This window comes from Pan troglodytes, chromosome 18 (assembly GCF_028858775.2).
Source record: "Pan troglodytes isolate AG18354 chromosome 18, NHGRI_mPanTro3-v2.0_pri, whole genome shotgun sequence".
Taxonomy (NCBI): domain Eukaryota; kingdom Metazoa; phylum Chordata; class Mammalia; order Primates; family Hominidae; genus Pan; species Pan troglodytes.
In genome coordinates, this window is record NC_072416.2 from 71180877 (window position 1) to 71201572 (window position 20696).

The window sequence follows — 20696 nt, forward strand, 5'->3', positions numbered from 1 at the left end:
GGATTACATTTCAACATGAGATTTGGGCAGGGACACATATCCAAACTATACCAAACACCATCTTTAGAAAACAAGGCACTAGAGCCCAAACTCCACACATGCTAACTCTCCATGGACTGCCAATATCTTCAAGGAGCCACTCACTCTCTCGCTTGCAGGTCTAGCATCCAAATCTGCACAAGAGGGATCTTCCACAAGATGGGAGCATGAAAAAGAAATGTAGAAGATAAACAAGAACGTATAAAAATAAAAGCTAATATGCTTAGCTCAGAACAAAGAACTAAAAACCAAGGTGGCACTTTGGTCTGAAACTTCTATTTTTATTCTTTTTGGAGATGGAGTCTTGCTCTGTTACCCAGACACTGTACCCAGGGGTACAGTGGCACGATCTTGCCTCACTGCAGCATTCATCTCTCGGGTTCAAGTGACTCTCCTGCCTCAGCTTCCTGAGAAGCTGGGACTACAGGTGCACACCACGATGTCCAGCTAATTTTTATATTTTTTATTAGAGATGGAGTTTCACCATGTTGGCCAGATTAGCCTTGAACTCCTGACCTTAAGTGATCCACCTGCCTCCGCCTCCCAGAGTGCTGGGATTATAGGCATGAGCCACCACGCCCAGCCAATCTGAAACTTGTAGGACAAAGATATGTAATAAAATCTCTGCAAATGAACTGACCAATGGCCCTTCCTCCTATTTGGTGTTGATTAGATTCCGGAAGATTTTTGAGGGGTTGTTAGATTCCTGTAGCTCACTTTCATTTTATTTGAGAGTCACCTTACTGTAGGAAATGGATGTTCTCTGTGAGTAAGCCAAATCCTGAGGATAAATTATTTCAAAGGATCATCTTGGAATCAGAAGAAAACTATTTGGTAAATTTCTGTTCTAATACACTTAGATCTGATTCCAGTGCTGAAGGGCCTAGTCTAGGGTTTTCAACTCTAACTTTTTTGTTGTTTTTGTTTTTTTGAGAGACAGAGTCTCGCTCTGTTGCCCAGGGTGGAGTGCAGTGGTGCGATCTCAGCTCACTGCAAACTCCACCTCCAAGGTTCGAGCAATTCTCCTGCCTCAGCTTCCCAAGTAGCTGGAACTACAGGCGTGTGCCACTCTGCCCAGCTAATTTTTGTATTTTTAGTGGAGATGGGGTTTCACTATATGTTGGCCAGGCTGGTCTTGAACTCCTGACCTCAGGTGATCCACCCGCCTCGGCCTCCCAAATCAACTCTTACTTTTTAATAGAGGCTTTTACTGGTATAAGCAGAAGAACGAGAAAATAATTTTTCTAATACTGTCTGATTTCATTTTTTACATTTAAGCCTACCTTGATAATTTATTTAGCTGTTAAAAAGTGTTAGTTTTTCATAAACTTCCATAATTTTATAAAACTTACAGTCATCTTCCAAAGTTAATTTGGAAATTAATTTTGCACCCCAGAATGCTATTTCCAAGTGAATTAGCATCTTAAGTGGTGGTTAAGTCACTACCTGGAAATGAAAATCAGTTTTTCCATAATGGAGCAATTTTGTTATATGTATATGTCAGTGCAACAAAACAATTACAATATTAGCAAATACCAAATAAAAAATTTCTTCCATTTCATTCTCTTTATTAAGACAGCAGGTATAATGTGAGAGAAATTAATTACAATATAATGCAAGTTCTATAAATGTAAATATTTTTTGTCTATTTTATTCACTGCTCTATCCCCAGAATGATACCTGGCACATAACCAGTAAAACCTCGATAAATATTTGCTGAATAGATAGCCATTGGAGAATTAGGAGTTTATTGAAGATGTTATGGAGGAGGCCTCCTGGGAATGTCTAAGGGCTTTAAAACTTGATCTCTTCAAACTATGGTCATTAAAAAACAAAATACAGAGAGAGCCAAAATTTGGTTAATGGATACAAAAGGAGAACTAGATAGCAGGACTGAGTTCTAGCATTCTAAAGCACAATAGAATGACTATAATTAACAACAATTTATTGTATTTTGAATAGCTAGAAGAGTGGATTTTGAATGTTCCCAGCACAAAGAAATGATAAATGTTTGAGGTGATGGATATGCTAATTATGTGGATTTGATCATTATGTATTGTATATATGTATTGAAATATCACACAGTATCCCATAGGTATGTACAGTTATTATTATTAATTAAAACTAATAAAAGCAAAAATAGAGTTTTCCATTCCACATTCAAGTTTTATCTCTAGTTCGTCTACTATAATTACCCATTACCAAGGTCTTTTTTTTTTTCCAACACATTTAATGAAGAGGCAGAGAGGGAGACTGAGTTTTCTGAGAATATTGAGTAAATATTGAAAAAGAGAAAAGGGAGAACAAAGATGTTTAGGAAGAGTGTGCGAGGAGCCACTAGAGTTGGACTTGAATAAAATAAAGTCAAACTCCTGGATCACACTACCAACTCACACTAAACATGGTGGGGAGCAAGTCAAGATGTTAAATAACACCACAGCCAAACACAGAATGGGAGAAATTCTGTAGGACAAATAGTCCAACGTCTTCAAAGAACAAATGTCATTTTTAAAAGGAGGACAAATTGTTATATATACTTAAGAGACTTAAGAGACATATTGCTAAATGAAGTATGATGACCTTGTTTGGATCATGATTAGAAAGACCACCTGTAGACCTGGCGAGGTGGCTCACACCTGTAATCCCAACACTTTGGGAGGCCGAGGTGGGTGGATCTCTTGAGGTCGGGAGTTTGAGACCAGCCTGACTTACATGGTAAAACCCCGTCTCTACTAAAAAAATAGAAAAAAATTAGCCGGGTGTGGTGGCGCATGCCTGTAATCCCAGCTACTTGGGAGGCTGAGGCAGGAGAATTGCTTGAACCAAGGAGGCTGAAGTTACAGTGAGCCAAGATCGTGCCATTGCACTCCAGCCTGGGGAACAACAGCAAAACTCTGTCTCAAAACAAACAAACAAACAAACAAACAAAAAAAACCCCACCACAACAAAAAACAAACAAAAAAAACCCCACCTGTACAAAGCCATTTTTGAGACAATCAGGGAAAATTGAATATGGCTGGGTATTAGGGGGTATTAAGACTTTTATTAATGGTAATATAATTGTGTTATCTTTATCCCCTTATCTTTATCTCCTAGAGAAAACACAGTGAAGTACTGACAGTAGAAACGATATGATGTCTGAGTTCAGCTCCAGCAAAACAGGTAAACAATAACAGCAAAAGTGTGTGTGCACATGTTTACGTGTGTGTTTGTAGGAGCAGATGCAGTGAGATGGAATTGAAGCTAGTGATGATGGATGGGCACTGGGGGTCCATTATACTACTTTACAGAGTAACTTTTAAAAACCTAAAATTAAAAGTTTAAAAAATATGGGCTGGGCGCGGTGGCTCACGCCTGTAATCCCAGCACTTTGGGAGGCTGAGGCGGGCAGATCCCCTGAGGTCCGGAGTTTGAGACCAGCCTGGCCAACATGGTGAAAGCCTATCTCTACTAAAAATACAAAAATTACCCGGGTGTGGTGGCACACGCCTGTAATCCCAGCTACTTGGGAGGCTGAGGCAGGAGAATCGCTTGAACTCGGGAGGCGGAGGTTGCAGTGAGCCGAGATTGCGCCACTGCACTACAGCAATGGGGGGACAAGAACGAGACTTCATCTAAAAAAAAAAAAAAGTTTAAAAAATAAGGAAAACATGAAAGAAAAAAACTCCAGGCAACTCTAAAATAATAAGAATGTACACAGAACTATATTTAAATGTATATATTTTAAACGTGGGCATGTGTATATTTGTGAGAAAGAGACAGAAGTGTGGCCTCAGAGCTTCCAGTTGTGAAAGGTCAAAGAACACAGGCAAGAGGAGCAAGAGAAAAGACGGCTGATTACGTCTCCCAGAAATTTCCACTAGGTGGTACTGTTGTGGTCCTTATTTTATTAATATAATTTTTATTAAAACTCTGCTGGTTTGGGCCGGGAGCGGTGGCTCACGCCTGTAATCCCAGCACTTTGGGAGGCTGAGGCAGGCGGATCACAAGGTCAGGAGATCGAGACCATCCTGGCTAACACAGTGAAACCCCATCTCTACTAAAAATACAAAAAATTAGCCGGGCGTGCTGGTGGGTGCCTGTAGTCCCAGCTACTCGGGAGGCTGAGGCAGGAGGATGGCATGAACCTGGGAGGCGGAGCTTGCAGTGAGCCGAGATTGCGCCACTGCACTCCGGCATGGGCGACACAGCGAGACTCTGTCTCAAAAAACAAAACAAAACCCTGCTGGTTTGACACAGTTGAACTCCCATTCCATAAAACCCTACTTCTGTGTCTTCCAAGATTCCACATCCTCTCTTAATTTGAACCTATGTCATGAGAGGTTTCCTCCTAAAATGTCATTGCTTTCTAGGGTTCCTTCCTTAACCCACTGCTTTCATCAGTGGTGCTCAAACATTAATGTGTGTCATAATCATCCAGGGGACATGTGAAAAATACAGAAACTTAGGCCCCTATTCTATTTAAATGAACCATCTGGGCCTTTGAACTTGTAACCGAAGGCAGGTCTGGCCGCTTGCTGCTTGCAGAATCCAGTAACAAGAGCGAGCTATGATAGAAAGAAAGTGACATTATTATTTACCAAAACTTGCAGTGGGGAAGTGGCCGGATTCACATCCAAGGTAACCACTTCAAATTTTAGGCTGAGGAGAAGGGCTTAAAAAAGGGAACTTGGAATGGGAGGCACGTGAGAGGGGTACTGAGTACAAGGTCTGCGTGTCTTGTTCCAGTGGCTATCTTGAGCTGTGGTCCACTTAGAGTGTGGGCTGGCATCATCTCAACAATGGCCAGGTTATTTTCTAACTGCCTTGAATTTCTGGAATTTTGCAGCTGGGTCCCTATGCTTGGTCTGTTTCAAGATTAGCCCCTGGAATTTCTAAGTAATCACATAATTAGATACCAGCATATAGTTAGATAAAAATGTGCATGGTGTAAGGAAGTGTATGGTAAGAAAGGGAGGGACTTGGTGTTTCAAAGAAAGTAAATTTCAAGGCTGTACTTTAAGACTAAGGAGAAGAAAACAATGATATATGCAGTAAGCTTCAAGGTTATATCTTGAGACTAGGGAAAAAACAGAAAAAAGAAAAAGGTTTTAAAATGCATTTTCAGGCTAGGCTGTTTGGTTACAAATTCTCTGTCGGCTCATTGTGATCCCTTCTGGTCTTACATCTTTATCCACCCATATCACTACCTCTGCCCTGCACTTTCCCCTGGGCTTCAGATGACATGTCCAACTAGATGTATTTCCATGCAGACACCAAAAACTCATTATTGCTTGTCCGCCTCTCCCTCTGAAACCTCACCACCTACTCAGTTACCCCAGGCAAAACCCAGTATAATTTTAGCCTTCCTCCTCTGATTCACCAAATAATTAGAGTTACAATTCTCATAATGGTTCACATTTATTGAGTGTGATGTAGAACAAGTGTACTCTCATATGCTGCTACTAAACAGGAAATTGGTACAAGCACACTGAAAAACTGCATTTTACACAGAGACTTCAGAGACATATCGTTAAATGCAGCATAAGGACCTTGTTTAGGTCATGATTAGAATAAACCACCTGTAAAAAGACATTTTTGAGACAATCAGGGAAAATGGATTATGGCTGGGTATTAAAGGATATTAAGAATTGTTATTAGCTGGGCATGGTGGCTCATGCCTGTAATCCCAGCACTTTGGGAGGCTGAGGCAGAGGATCTCTTGAGCCCAGGAGTTCAAGACCAGCCTGGGCAACATAGCAAGGCCCCATCTCTAAAACATTAAAAAAGAAAAAATTATTAATAGTAATAAAGTTGTGTTATCTTTTTGCTTATACCACCTGGTCTGGTGGCAGTTATTGACTGAGGCGAAATGTATGATATCCAATGACTCAGCAAATTCACTCTTAAGTATGTTTAAGAAAGATAAGAGCTTATGTTCACCAGACGTGTGAAAATGTTTATTGCAGTTATTCATAAATAATCTTCAAGGTTATTCATAAGAGCCAAAAAGTAAAAAAAAACTAAATGTCCATCACAGTAGATTTTTTTGGGTAAAAAAATGTGGTTTATTTAACAATGAACCATTAAACAATGATAAAAATGAATGAACTATAGTTATATCCAATAGATGAATCTCAAAGATATTACGTTAGATTAAAGAAATGAGCTGCATGGTTCTATTACAATATGATTCCATTTATATAAAGTTTAAAAACAGGTAAAGCTAAGGTGATGGAGGTCAGAATAGTGATTATTTTGGGGAGGCTATCAACTAGGAAGGGGTATAACAGAGAGGTTTTTGGGGTGCTGGGGACATTCTATATCTTGATCAGGTTGAAGTTACATATATAAATATTCATCAAGTTTTACACTTAAGATTTGTACTCTTTACTGAACTTAAATTATACCTTATCTGGGCACAGTGGCACATGCCTATATACCCAGCTATTTGAGAGGCTGATTGGGGAGAATCACTTGAGCTCAGAAGTGCAAATCCAGCCTGGGCAACATGGAGAGACCCCTACTCTAAAGAAAAAAAAAACTAAATAAAAATGAAACAATCAATTAATTAGAAATGTAGCGAATGTTTACAATAAGTTAGACATGAAAATAAATGGTTTTCACATGTTGTTTAATCCTCTCAACAGCCTACAAAGTAGGTATTAATATTGTACCCATTTTATAGGTGAGAAAATTGAAGGCACAGAGAATCTAGGTAACTTGCCCCAAATCACAGTTCATAAATGGAGGCTTGGAAACATTAGTTTGGCTTAACATATTTCAACTTCTTCTTCACTATGAGACACAGAACTACGTATCTGAGGCAGTGATAGAGTGCTTATGTGTGTATACTGAGGCCAAACTATCATGGTTTGAATTCTGGCTCTGCCACATAGGAGCTGTGCATGACTTTGAGCACGTTATTTAATCTTTCTGTGTTCAGTTTCCTCATCTGTAAAATGGGACTGGTGTCATCTTACATGGTTCTTTGGCCCTTATTTCAGAATTTGATGATTTTTCCTCTTACAGTTACTGTTGCTCTTCTCTCTCTCTCTTCCTGAAGGGACTGAGGTCAGAAAGCTTGTGTCCACGGTGTGAGAGCATAGAAAGGCGTATTGGGACTTGGAATACCACTTAGTATATTGTTCTGGAAAGCCAGTTTGACATGGTGGAAATAATCTAGGGTTTAAATCTTAACTCTGATACCTATTATATGCTGTGGCCTTACTGAAACTCTTTGAGTCTTGATTTTCTCTTACTCATGATTCATTCTGCGCTGAGTGCTTGTATTATCTGTCCCACTCTCCCTTATAGTAAGGGAGTATAATCATATATATCCAACTCTTTATTCATCAAAAAATGATTACTGATCATGAACTGTGTTATAAACACTATTCTAGAAACTCGGGATACAGTCATGGACAAGATAGAAAAGCCTCTTTCTTGAGGAGTTTACACTCTGCAGAAAGCCTGAGGGTTGCTCTTGAAGACCTGGGTCATGGTCCCATTTGTCTGGACTTGTGTTGCTAAAGTCCCAACTGAACAGCAAGTCCAACTAGTCATCCTGGAAGTCCTCAGCTCATGATGAGCTAGCTATTTTAGCACTCTGATCTCCTAAGAACCAACCCTGAACTGCCACCAGGCTTTGCTTATACTATCTAGTCTGGTAGTAAAAAGTGTACAGATGCCCAAACCCACTGAGGTTTATAACCATTTTCAAAGGTTTTAATAAAAAGATTGAACACTGGATTAACTCCAGAGCCTATTCAGGCTCAATTCCTAAGCTATTAATAATCGCTAATATCTAGTGAGTATAATAATTACTAATATCTAGTGAGTGTTTAGTATGTGCTAGACACTGTACTGATTTACATGTACTAACATCTAATCCTCACAACAATCCAGGGAATAAATACTATTATTATCCTAGTTTTAGAAATAAATGTGACACTTACAGGTTAAGTAATGCACCAAAGGTCACAGAGTGGTCCTTTGGCCTTTGAAACAAAGCATCCTGATGCCAGGCTGTGCTCCTTACCACTATGTCATACTGTTGTAAAGGAGATGGGACTAAGAAGCTCTAAGTCCCCTGTTTGTTTTGTAATTCTGTGACAGTGATCACAAACGTTTTGACAGTCCAGCAAAATCCTGGCCAGAGTTCTCTTTTGTGGACCCAGAAAGCCACAGGCACTAACACTTTAGAGCTATCTCTCTTAGCCCATATGCCCTGCGCTTTTGGCATTTTCTTTATCATTTAGAGGGGAAGGAGGGCAAGGGTCTGAGGAGCCTTGAATGCTGACTTGGACTCCAGGGGTAGTGGCAAACCATTGGAGGTTACAGTGCATGGAATTAAAGACAGCTTGAATGGTATAATCTGACTGGCTCATTTTACAGAAGACAAAAGCTGCTCAGAGACACAAGGGTCTTCCTCAATGGCCCGTGAGTGGCAGAGCTTGTGAAAGGAAGTTGATTCACTGCGAGTGAACCAGAACTCAGAAAGACCAGTAAGCATCCAGGAAACACCGGCCACCATCTAGGCCTGTGGTGATGGCGGTTTTATCACGAATTCCTTCCTGACAATCAACTGCTCCCGGGCAGAAGCGATCGCTTTCCTGACCCACCCAAATGGACAATGACCCAGGCGTGAGGTTCCTGAGGAGAGAAAAAAGTGTGTACAAGGAAAGGAAGAGGATGTCTCCCAATCGGAAACACCGAGATGCGGAAAAGTTGCACCGTAGAAAGAGCAGCCGTGCTCATGACGCACTTCTGGCCTCCAAGCGCCCCACAAGCGTGACGCACTTCCGGCCTCCTAGCCGTTCTCGCTAGCGGTGCGCTTCTGGCCTGTTTTGAGTCCGCGCTCAAAGGTGCCAAAGTGCAAGGACCCACAGTTGGGCGGAGCTTGGGTTGGGAGTGAGACAGCATAGCAGTCCAGGCTGGTCCTTTGAGCGCAGCTCAAAGAAGGGGACAGGGGAGGGCGTCACTATACAACTGTGGCCGGGTGGGACCTGGGCTGTTTGCTCTTGGAGGCTGTACAGCTGCAAGCTTTGCCGCTCACGAACTGGAGCTGGAGAAAGAGCCCCCCAAGGATGGGAGGATGACAGAAGTGTCTGCAGATGGCACTGCCTGGGCACCAGGAGAGGCAAGGACTCCAGCTGATTCCTACCTCCTAGGGAAGCCATCCCCACTCTTAGTTGGGGCCGGCTTAAGTCTTTAACCAAGGCTGTTGCAGTGTCCGTTTCTTTTGAAGAGGCAGATTTGGAGACCTGTGTCCAAACAAATGTCATTGTCCCATAGTGTTTTTATGTTTTTGTTAGTTTGTTTTGGTTTTTTTGAGACGAAGTCTCGCTCTTGTCACCCAGGCTGGAGTGCAATGGCACCATCTCTACTCACTGCAACCTCCGCCTCCCGAGTTCAAGTGATTCTCCTGCCTCAGCCTCCCGAGTAGCTGGGATTACAGGTGCCTGCCACCACACCCGGCTAATTTTTGTATTTTTAGTAGAGACGGGGTTTCACCATGTTGGTCAGACGGGTCTCAAACTCCTGACCTCAGGCGATCCGCCTGCCTCAGCCTCCCAAAGTGCTGGGATTACAGGCGTGAGCCACTGTAACCAGTCTGAACTCACTTTTAATTTTAGGAGCTTGTTTTGTAGATTCTTTGGGACTTCTTATACAGATAATCATGTCGCCTGCAGATAGTAACAGTTTTGTTCTGAGTTTCGAATCTGTGTGTCTTTCATTTCTTTTCTTTTTCTTTTTTTTTTTGTTGAGATAGTCTCGTTCTGTCACCCAGGCTGGAGTGCAGTGGCGTATTCTCAGCTTACTGCATCCTCCACCTCCCGGGTTCAAGCAATTCTCATGTCTCAGCCTCCTGAGTAGCTGGGATTACAGGCACACACCACCACACCTGGCTCATTTTTATATTTTTAGTAGAGATGTGATTTCTCCATGTTGGCCAGGCTGGTCTTGAACTCCTGGCCTCAAGCAATCCATCCACCTTGGCCTCCCAAAGTGCTGGGATTACAGGTGTGAGCCACTGTGTCTGACCTATGTGCCTTTTATTTCTTTTTCTGGCCTTGCTCTTGCTAAGACTCCCAATATGATGTTAAATAGTAGTGGTAAGAGCAGACATACCTGCCATGTTCCCAATCTTGGAGGGAAAGACATTCTGTCTTTCATCATTAAGTATGTTTGCAGCTGCAAGGAGAGAATAATATTGAATTATATGTCAGTATAGCTACTGCAGCACAATATTTAGCTTAACTACATATTTTTTTGCAGCCAAGGCAAAAATGACTTTGTGCATGAAACTTAAGTTCCACCACAGCCTCAGCCTATTTGTGGCTGGGATTTTCAGAGATATGGGAGAGAAGTTAGTATTTTCAAGTCAGGAGTAAGTAACAGTAAATATGCCATGATCATACACCATACTCTGGGTATCATGATCTGATATTACTTATAGCTTCAGTTAAAGATACTGTAGGAGTTAGAGGGAGAGCTGGATAGTTAGGCTGTGAGGTAACCAGAAAGAAAGGTGGTTCCCATTGGAATCTAAGGAATGGTTAAAGCTTGAAAGTAATTATGTTTGATGGTAGAGACTGTGACAGACATGAGTATGAGTATTGTATTAGTCCGTTGTCACAGTGCTATACAGACATACCTGAGACTGGGTAATTTATGGAGAAAAGAGGTTTAATTGGCTAACAGTTCCACAGGCTGTACAGGAGGCATGGCTGGGGAGGCCTCAGGATACTTACAATCATGGTGGAAAGCAAAGGGGAAGCAGGCACAATCTTCACATGACCAGCAGGAGAGAGACAGCAAAGGAGGAAGTGCAACACACTTCGAAACAACCAGATCACATGAGAACTCACTATCACGAGAACAGCAAGGGGGAAATCCGCCCCCATGATCCAATCACCTTCCATGTTCCTCCCCCAACACTGAAGATCATAATTCAACATGAGATTTGCCTGGGGACACAGAGCCAAAACATATCAAGTATACATTTCCTTAGAGGTGATACATTGGCTGGGAAGACAGGTCAGTGTGAATTAGCTATTATTATTAATGATCTTGAAAACTCTCCGGGAGACTTTCCAGACAAATGAGAGTGGAAATTTTCTTCCTTCCCACTCCCTGCAAAACAAAAATAAGTTATTCCCAACTGTTTTTAATTTTAGTGCTCCCATCTTCTGGCCAAGAATATACTCAACTCTTCACCAAGTAAACATACGGGTTCCCATGTTTCTAAAAACCGATAAAATTAACAATAAAGACTTGTTTTTGTTTTATATCCAGACTTAATGGTCATTTATGTAATGTAAATATCCAGAATAGGCAAATCTGTAAAGAAAGTGGTTGTCTAGAATTGGGGGAAGAAGAGAGGTATGTACATGTGTGTCTATTAATTTTCTATTGCTGCTGTAACAAATTGCCATGAGTAGTGGCATAAAACAACACTAATTTATCTTAGAGTTTTGGAGGTCAGAAATCCAAAATGGGTCTCACTGGTATAAATTCAGGATTTAGACTAAGGAGAGAATCTGTTTCCTTGCCTTTTTCATCTTCTGGAGGCCACCCACTTTCCTTGACCCTTGGCCCCTTCCTCCATCTTCAAAGCCAGTGAGGTTGGGCCAAGTCCTTCTTGTGCTGTCATTTTTGTGGTTCTCTTTCAATTCCCTCTTTCAAGTTCAAGAACTCTTATGATTACACTGGGCCCACCTGAATAATCCAAGATAATCATCTTTGTTTTTTTTTTTTTTTTTTTTGACAGGGTCTCGCTTTGTTGCCCAGGCTGGAGTGCAGTGGCTCAATCAAGGCTCACTGCAGCCTTGACCTCCCAGGCTCAAGTGATCCTCCCAACTCAGCTAGTAGCTGGGACTACAGGCGTGTGCCCACACCTGGCCAATTTTTGTTCCTTTTTGGAATTTTTTTTTTTTCCGGTAGAGACAGGGTTTTGTCATGTTGCCCAGGCTGGTTTGAACTCCCAGGCTCAAGTGATCTGCCCACCTGGGCCTCCCACAGTGCTGGGATTACAGATGTGAGCCACTGTGCCTAGCCCCAAGATAATCTTAAAGTTGGCTGACTAGCAATCTTAATTCCACCTGCAACCTCAATTTCCCTTTGTCATGTAACTTAATGTACTCACAGGTTCTAGAGATTAGGACATATACATCTTTGAGGGGAACAAAACACCATTCTGCTTACCAGAGGGAAAATGGAGAGTGACTGCTGATGGTTATGAGGTTCCTTTGGGGAGATGAAAATGTCCTGAAATTGATTGTGGTGATGCTTGCGCAAGTCTCTGAACACACTAAAACCTATTTAATTTTATACTCTGCATGGATGAATTGTATGGTGTGTGAATTAAATGTTAATAAGGCAGGTATGTGTGTGTGTGTGTTCAGTATTTTTAAAACTAAATTCTTTCACCTTCTTGCCTGAAACCAGCTCCTCTTCTTCAATTCCTGATCTCAGCTAATGGCACCTTCATCTATCAGGTCATCCAAAATTCATGGCTATTATAGATTGCTCTGGCTGCCTTGTATTCAGTCATTAAAAAAAAATGTCCACCGTTTTCACTTCCTAAATAGTTACTTAATATATCCCTCCTTAGACCTGGTCTTTCTTTCTTTTTGTTTTTTTTTGTTTTTTTTGTTTTTGAGATGGAGTTTTGCTTTTGTCGCCCAGGCTGGAGTGCAATGGCACAATCTCGGCTTACTGCAACCTCCGCCTCTCGGGTTCAAGCAATTCTCCTGCCTCAGCCTCCCGAGTAGCTGGGATTACAGGTGCCCGCCATTACGCCTGGCTAATTTTTGTATTTTTAGTAGAGACGGGGTTTCACCACGTTGACCAGGCTGGTCTCGAACTCCTGACCTCAGGTGATCTGCCCGCCTTGGCCTCCGAAAGTGCTGGGATTACAGGCGTGAGCCACCGCGCCTGGCCTGCTGACCTGGTCTTTCTTAACGTGTCTGGGTCTTTACCTCTAAGGAGGACAGCTTTTTTGTGCAACGACCCTTTGGCAATCTGGTGACACCTTCAAAACCAATGAACATACAATTAAACAGTTTTTTAGAATTTGTGATACAGAAATATAAGTGCAGCTTTACCAACGTGATGAAATGTAATGACAAGACTTGAGGTGGGCCCGATAACAACAAGGACAATTTCAAATTAGTGACGAGAATAGCCATATTCTGAGATCTGCATCAACTGTAATGTGATATGAAAATATCTGTGATTTCTATCGGTGACAGTCACAGATACGGCTGATACTACAGTAGTTTGTTGCCAACATATAACAGAAGAAAATGCTAAATTTCGGTTAGAGATTAGCGAAAACAATGATATACTTTCTTTCCTATTCAAGGTCTCTGAGGATCCCCGGGTGGAAACTCCTCCCGGGAGTAAAACCACACAACCACTGAGAAGACCGCTCCGGCATCCTAGAGAGGACGCGTGTGAGCCTGGGTGCAAGGCCAAAGTAGTGACGCACTTCCGTTCAGGCACCGCTTTCTGTTTTTCCTGAGGTGAGTGTTGGGGTTTGTCGCCTAGGAGTCCTTGCTAGGCTCAGGCACTGCACCTCTAGAGAAGGCTGTCGGCTACGTCCCTGCTGCCTCAGTGGAGGGAGACAGGGCGGCCCCTCCGGGACCGGGGAGCGGAGGCTGCTCGCGGGCCGGTCCCGGTCTCCCTCTGGTGCCTTCGCTCCCCCACGCCTGCATCGGCGCCTTGGGAAATGGAGGCTGTGGATATGGGCGGCTGGATGGAAGGGACGCCTCTGTTCTCGACGCCGCCCAAACCCCATCTGCTCATTGGGCCACAGCTGCTTACTGAGCAGCTATGTGCCAGTTCCTGCTCTAGATTCCGGGGATGCAGCGGTGAATGAGGCGGGGCGTGGGCCCCGCCCCCAGGAAGCTTTCCGCCCAATGGGAAAGTCATGTATTAATCAAATCTGGTTATTTCACTCCACCTGCCCGTGACTTAGTGCACGTAGATCGAAGACCAAGTTCTTGACGTGCACAAAGTGTGGCTTTGTCCCTTGTGACTTCTTCAGCATCATCTAACAGCACACTCTCCTTTGACTGCTACTACAGTGTTCTTGATCGTTCACTACTAGAACATGGCTTTTGCGTATGCTGTTACTTTTGTAAAGATTTCCTTCATACCTTAGTTAATTTATTTTCTTAAGCTTCCCATCCACGTTAGTTTCCCCTGGCAGTGATTTAAATTGTGAACTTAAAAGTTATTTGAGAGAATCTTGATTAATGTGTCTTTCCTTTAGACTAAGCTCTGCGAGGGATGGGATCGTGCCCCTTCTCTCTCTACTTCATCTGTTGTGTGTCACACGTGGCCTTGCATGAAATATGTATGAGATAAATATTTGTTGAATGAAGAAAGCACAAATCAATATATAATTTCAAACTGGATTAAGTGGTATATAGGAAAAGGAGTACGGTGCGAGTGGAGTGTTTAACAGAGACACCTGACCTGGTCTGTAGAGCGATCATGATCTGAAGGTGAAGGGTGGCTAGATTACTGGAGAGAACGGCAGGCAGAGAATCTCAGTTGTAATGGTTCTGAGGTTGGAGAAGAGTAGTTCATACAGAAGAAACAGCAGGTATGAAGGTCCTGAGTTAGCACAGAGGAAACTGAAAGAAGGCCATTGTAGCTAAACTAAGAAAAGAGGGTGGCGGCACAAGACGAGGCTCGCAGAAAACAGCGTCATGCATTAAGTCCCTGTAGGGAAGATGCTGGCTTTTTATAGAATATTGCTGTTCAACTAGAATACAAAGTGTCTGTAAGAGATGATATAGTTAAAACAATAACCCAGATGTTTTAGTGTGTTGAGTTGGCCCTTCAGGGTCCTTTGGTAATCAGTTTCTGGTTTTCATGGCCCTTGAGTGGGACAATGAACAAAAAAGATGCCTGCTCCAGGTCCAAGTAAAGGAAGACTTGCTCTGAGATTTTTTTCCTGAGTTTTCTTGGCCATTCTTATCTATTATTTTATGTTAACCTTAAAATCATTTTGCCAGTTCTAAAAGCATTCCTGTTAGGATTACTATTGGAAAGAATTTAGTGTAGTTATTAAAAGCAGGAGGCAGTGCCTCACGCCTGTAATCCCATCACTTTGGGAGGCCGAGGTGGGTGGATCGCTAGAGGCCAGTAGTTTGAGGACTAGTCTGGGCAATATGATGAAACCCTGTCTCTACTAAAATTACAAAAATGAGCCAGGTGTGGTGGCACATGCCTGTAATCCCAGTTACTTGAGAGGCTGAGGCAGGAGAATTGCTTGAACCTGGGGGGCCGTGGTTACAGTGAGCTGAGATCACGCCATTGCACTCCAGGCCAGGTGACAGTGAGATTCTTGTCTCAACAAACAAACAAACAGACAAAAACATGACCTTTGAAGCCTGGCAGATCTAGTGTGGGATCCGAGTTCATCCATTCACCAGCTGAGTGATCTTGGTAGAAGAAATTATTCTCTTAGCCTTGTCTTCTCATTTGGGAAAAATTAAAGGTTCAAAAGATTGTTGTGAGGACTAAATAAGAGAATATGTATTTTTCATCCAAAAGCATGATACTTGCTATTTTTAACCTTTTATATTCTCAGTCAAATTTATTTTTAAAAATAAAGGTCTGAGATTCTTCTTGTTAGGTTTCGCTCTGAGTTTATTGGTGTCTTTTGCTTGTTTTGCTCTTCATTTAGCTTGGTGTTGGTGAGGACAGGCTCTGGTGTCCTAGGACAAGTTACTTATTCTTTCAAAATCTGTTTCCTCAGAATTACAAACCTCATGGTATGATGTGGATTAAAAAGTACATATTTATGCACCACTAACCCAGTGAGCATTTAGTAAGTGAATGCTGCTTGTTATTGGCAAATTTATTGCTTTAAAGAGAGCATTTTACTGGGCTGAGCTCACTGTTGGTTCTCTCTGTTTCTTCCCTCAGCCTTTGCCTGCTAAGAGGGAGACCAGGTCATGGCAGCCATGCCTCTGAAAGCTCAATACCAGGTGAGCTGTGGATCCCTGAGGTCAGCTGTATGGAGGTCTGAGTTGAAGGAAATGAGGTGGATAAAGGTGATTCTGGCAAGTCTTAGAGCCAAAGCAGTAGGAAAACCCCTGTTGATTCCCTCCAGTAGGACTGGGTGCTGGGGAAAGAGCTAGGGGCAGTGAAGATGGAAACAGGAGAGAATGATCTGGAAAGCTGAAGTACAGCCTCCTGAATACTGAGAATCTCTCCTGGGCCAGAGGATCCCCAGGTTCAGTAGCTGTCCCTCTGCAGAGGGAATTGTGAGAACGAGGGACTCAGGTTGGTGATGTAGGGATCCAGGATAGGATGGAAGTGACTAAGATCAGCAAGGGCACAAGGTTTTTGGGAAGTAGCAGCAGAGGGACAGCAGGAAGAAGACAAGAAAGAGGGGGCCTATCTAATTTGTCCTCCAAAAGAAAGGAGGAAGTTTGGGCTTCAGAATCAGGAAATATATGTCCTTGAGGTCAGTACTGCTGGCAAAGTGAGGCAGTGGGCTGTGATAGGAAAAGTCTACACTCCAACAGGACACCTGAAGTTAGGGATCTGTTAGGCCTCAGTGGCATCATAGCCTTGAGCCAGTCACATAATTGCTTTGCATCTTAACTGGATTCATTTGTAAGGTGAACATAAGTACCTTACATTTTTGGGACAGAGAATTGATTTCTTGAATTACATTTCACTTTTTGAGACGGAGTTGCTGCTTTGTCATTTCTTTTCTCCTGGCACTTATTTATCCAGTAACTTAGTATCCATGAACCATATCCCAAATCCCAATCTCATATTTCTCACATCCTTCAGTTTTCTCTACCTGACTGTGTCACTGATATATCAGCTTCCTTGGAGCTCCCACCCTCTTCTGGTTTTTCCACAAGTGTCTGACATCACACTATATTGCAGTCCTGATCACTCAGTTTCTAAATTGCTGTGTAATTGTTGACTATGTTCTCCCCGATACCATTTCCAGAGAGACACAAAGTCTTGTTGTTTTTCCTTCTCTCTCTGCCACTTGTGCCATCTTTCAGATTACATTTAGAGTTTGTTGTTCCTTCTCTGGAATTTTGTTTGCAGCGCTTCCCAGATAGATTCTCTGTGTATAGTTGTGCACCTTTCCATCACCTTGTCACCTAATACAGCTCAGTTTCCTGAGTTTGAATTTTATCCTCCAATCCAGGGTTCTCAGACTTCAGTGTACATCAGAATTACCTGGAGGGCTCACTGAAGTATGGACTTCTCTCAGAGTGGGGCCCAAGAATTTGCCTAACAAATTCCCAAGTGTTGCATCCGCTACTGGTGGTGGTCTGGAGACCACACTCTGAATACCACTGTTCTAGTTAGTGGTGATTCATTCAAGAGGTTCATTCAGGAGTTGATGAAGTCAGGTTGTCAGCTGGGCAGAGGATAGATTCAGTGTGGGACAAGACTGGAAGTAGAGCTAAAGTGTCCCCAGCTGTTGACCTAGTTTACTGATTGTACCACAGTGAAGAAGAGTCAGATTCCAGAAATAACGTAGGTGATAAAATTGGCAGGACTTGAGTATTAACTGTCAGCAATGAGCGATGATGGGGGTTAGAATGTCTAGGATTAATCTGAAGTTCTAGCATTAGAGACTGGGTTGAAATTGGTGTTATCAACAGAGAGGGAAAAATATTGTCACACTGCCACTTAGTTTATATAAATTAGAAAGGAAGCCATTTTGGGGAAGATGAGTTTGGGGTTGCTTGGTGAGTCAGTGTGTTGGGTCATCCAGAGAGTCTGAGGCAGTGCTGGGATGAGGGGGATGTGGATATGTGCAAAATCAGTTGAGGCATTGGAAGGTCGGAGTGTATTCCCTGAGCACTCCGGTAACGAAGTTTAATACCAACATCTGAGGAGTGAATAGAGGCTCTAAACCAGATGCCAGAACTTTGTGGAAAGGTAGAGTTGAGGCCAGCAGGGAGGGAGAAGGGTGTCTGTTGAAAAAGCATGAGGGGCTGGGCATGGCGGCTCATTCCCATAATCCCAGCACTTTGGGAGGCCGAGGCAGACGGATCTCTTGAGTCCAGGAGTTTGAGACCAGCCTGGGGAACGTGGCAAAACCTTGTCTCTACAGAAAATACAAAGATTAGCCGGGCATGGTGGTGTGCACCTATAGTCCCAGCTACTCAAGAGTCTGAGGCGGGAGGATCACCTGAGCTGGGAGGTGGAGGCTGCAGTGAGCTGAGATTGTGCCACTGCACTCCAACCTGGGTGACAGAGCAAGACACTGTCAAAAACAGAAAAAAAAGAGAAAAAGAACCAAAACCGAAAGAAAGAAAGAAAGAAAACCCAAGAAGCATGAGGCTTGGTTGGCAGAAGCTATTACAGATTGTCTTGGAGCTATAAAGATAAGGAGCTAAAAGAGCTACCCAGCAGCAGCAATTTAATTCTAGAAGCATGGTTTTCTAGGAAAAGCCATCAAGGAGCAGAGTGGATTGTGCCAGGAGACTCTGAGCTCCCTCTACAGGATGCTCTTGAGCACAGGCAGCGCAGCCCTTTATACAAGAATCGAATGGGAGTCGGATGAGATAGGCCCATCAGTGCAAACCATGACTCTGTGCTTGTTTCATGGGCATAAGGTTTGGGGCAGGGTGAACACGTGGGGAACAGATAGATTGGCTGAGAATAGGGAGTACCTAATAGGAATAGGTGGGTCCTGAGATACCATTTGAAGCAAATTGTCCACCTGTAGGTACAAAACTAAAAGACTGAAAATATTTACTAAATCAAAGAGATTTTTGCCCTAGGAAGGTTAACTAATAAGAGACTTTTTTTCCTAGGGTTTAAAAAATGTTAAATCACATTTTATGACAGTCAATTTTATATCCTAATGGAATCTCTTCTGGTAGTGAGCGAAGTTCCAGATTTTTCGTTGTAAAAATAGTCATATAATGGTCTAATATCCAGTTCTTTCACATTTTCTCATTACCTATCCCTCACAGGACTTTTCCTCAAGTCCCTACCTGTCCCCTCTGCCCCACACTCTGGCCCGGAGCCAGAGGATTGGCTCTGGGGCAGCAGGAACCTGTTGTTTTAGGAGATGGTGACCTTCGAGGATGTGGCTGTGCACTTCACCAAGACAGAATGGACTGGCCTTTCTCCTGCCCAGAGGGCCCTGTACAGAAGTGTGATGTTGGAGAATTTTGGGAACCTGACTGCTTTGGGTAAGGCCATTTTCCTCCTAGGACTCATATCTGTACTTTTCCAGTTTCCTTCCTTCTTTTACAGCCTGGGGGGAGGAGTGTGGAGTGGAGAGGAGAGGTTGTCTCTTGTGTCCTCCACTGAGTGACTGCAGAGCTGAGGCTCAGTGACCAACTTCAAAGATTGCTGGGTAGGGAGAGGTCTTGGGTCACTTTGGTCTCCCAATGAAGGGAATTACTGTCCCCTGGTAAGAGTATGTTCCATCTTCCAAGAGGCTCTGCACAGTAAGGAATAAGTAGTAGTTGTTGTCTGGGGAAGGGCATGTCCCCTTCCCTGTGTTTGCTCATGCCTTGTGGATCTCACTGACTTACTTATCCTTGAGTGTTTTTTTAAGGAAGAAGTCACAAATGCTCAGTTTCCTGTTGATCAGAATCTCTTTGGCCTTCTCCAGTCGAGAACCCTCTTCTGTGGGTCTTATTCTTACTGAGACTCCTGGGGTTTTCCTTCTTTTGACACAGCAGACACAGGGCTGAAAAGTACCATTTTCTTCCTGTTTTCAGGGTACCCAGTTCCCAAACCTGCACTGATCTCACTTTTGGAGGGAGGGGACATGGCTTGGGGCCTGGAAGCACAGGATGATCCCCCAGCAGAGAGGACCAAAAACGTCTGTAAAGGTAGGTGAGGCAGATTTAGAACCAACAATTGTAGAGTTTTATGGAGCACTGTATTTGAAAATGAATCATGCTGGGCAGGATTTAAATAAAATAGATGATTTCACCTGATAGGTAAAATATGAAACGTTTCTCACCAATCTTAACTCTTACCAACATGTAATCACTCAGTACGTCTCATCTGCAATCCTTGAATCCATTGCTCCTTTCTGAGTTTCAACATTGCCTACCTTAGTTGTCCTCCTTGGTTGGGATGGATTTATTCAGGAGCAGTTTTTGAGCAACTTGCCATGTGCTGAACGTTGTTTAAGAAGTTCTGGCAGGTACAAGTTATGGAGACAGATATAAAAAGCGAAAAAGAAAAGTATTAAGTGCTGTTGGGAATGGGACGGAGAATGTGAAGGTAAAATGGGCCAGATCTTCCCAAAAGTTGGCCATAAATGGGGAGAGTTGAGTCAGATAACACTAGGAAGTCATGGCATGGGAGGAGCTTTTTGAATTCATAGGAATTCAGAGCTGAGCACAGGGCGTGAGGTGCCTTTAGAATAGGCAAGTGGATGGCTAGAGCAGGCCATTGAGAAGGTGGGTGGAGAGTCTGAGATAAAAGGCAGGTCTGAAACGGTACTCTAACACAGCTGGGTTGAAATGACCCCCAGGAAGAAAAAATGAAGGCTGAATCTTAACCATTAAGGGATATTTAATTTCAGTGAGAGAAGGAAGAGAAAGTAGACAGTCAAATAGATGGGGGCCACCAAGAGCAAACAGTGAAATTGAAGGCAGAGGCAGGAGTTTCAGTGCAGGTGGTTTGCAGAGAGCAAA

The 20696-nt window shown here is 43.0% G+C and overlaps 1 protein-coding gene across 12 annotated transcripts in view; it reads left to right on the forward strand.

The window, feature by feature from the left end:
• The window catches only part of ZNF19 (zinc finger protein 19), a 90202-nt gene that overhangs the window by 66840 nt on the left and 2666 nt on the right, over positions 1-20696 (forward strand). For 4 of the 12 annotated variants that reach the window (XM_024349910.3, XM_016930127.4, XM_054669541.2 and 1 more), the window contains 5 exons: positions 3136-3201; positions 13391-13550; positions 15970-16031; positions 19103-19229; positions 19767-19880. In XM_024349910.3, coding sequence (XP_024205678.1) covers positions 15999-16031; positions 19103-19229; positions 19767-19880 — 274 coding nt within the window. In that variant the 5' untranslated portion in view covers positions 3136-3201; positions 13391-13550; positions 15970-15998. Of the gene's footprint in view, positions 1-3135; positions 3202-13390; positions 13551-15727; positions 15872-15969; positions 16032-19007; positions 19230-19766; positions 19881-20696 lie in introns of those variants that run through there. The other 8 variants (XM_063797411.1, XM_063797412.1, XM_024349912.3 and 5 more) reach the window with 8 other exon arrangements.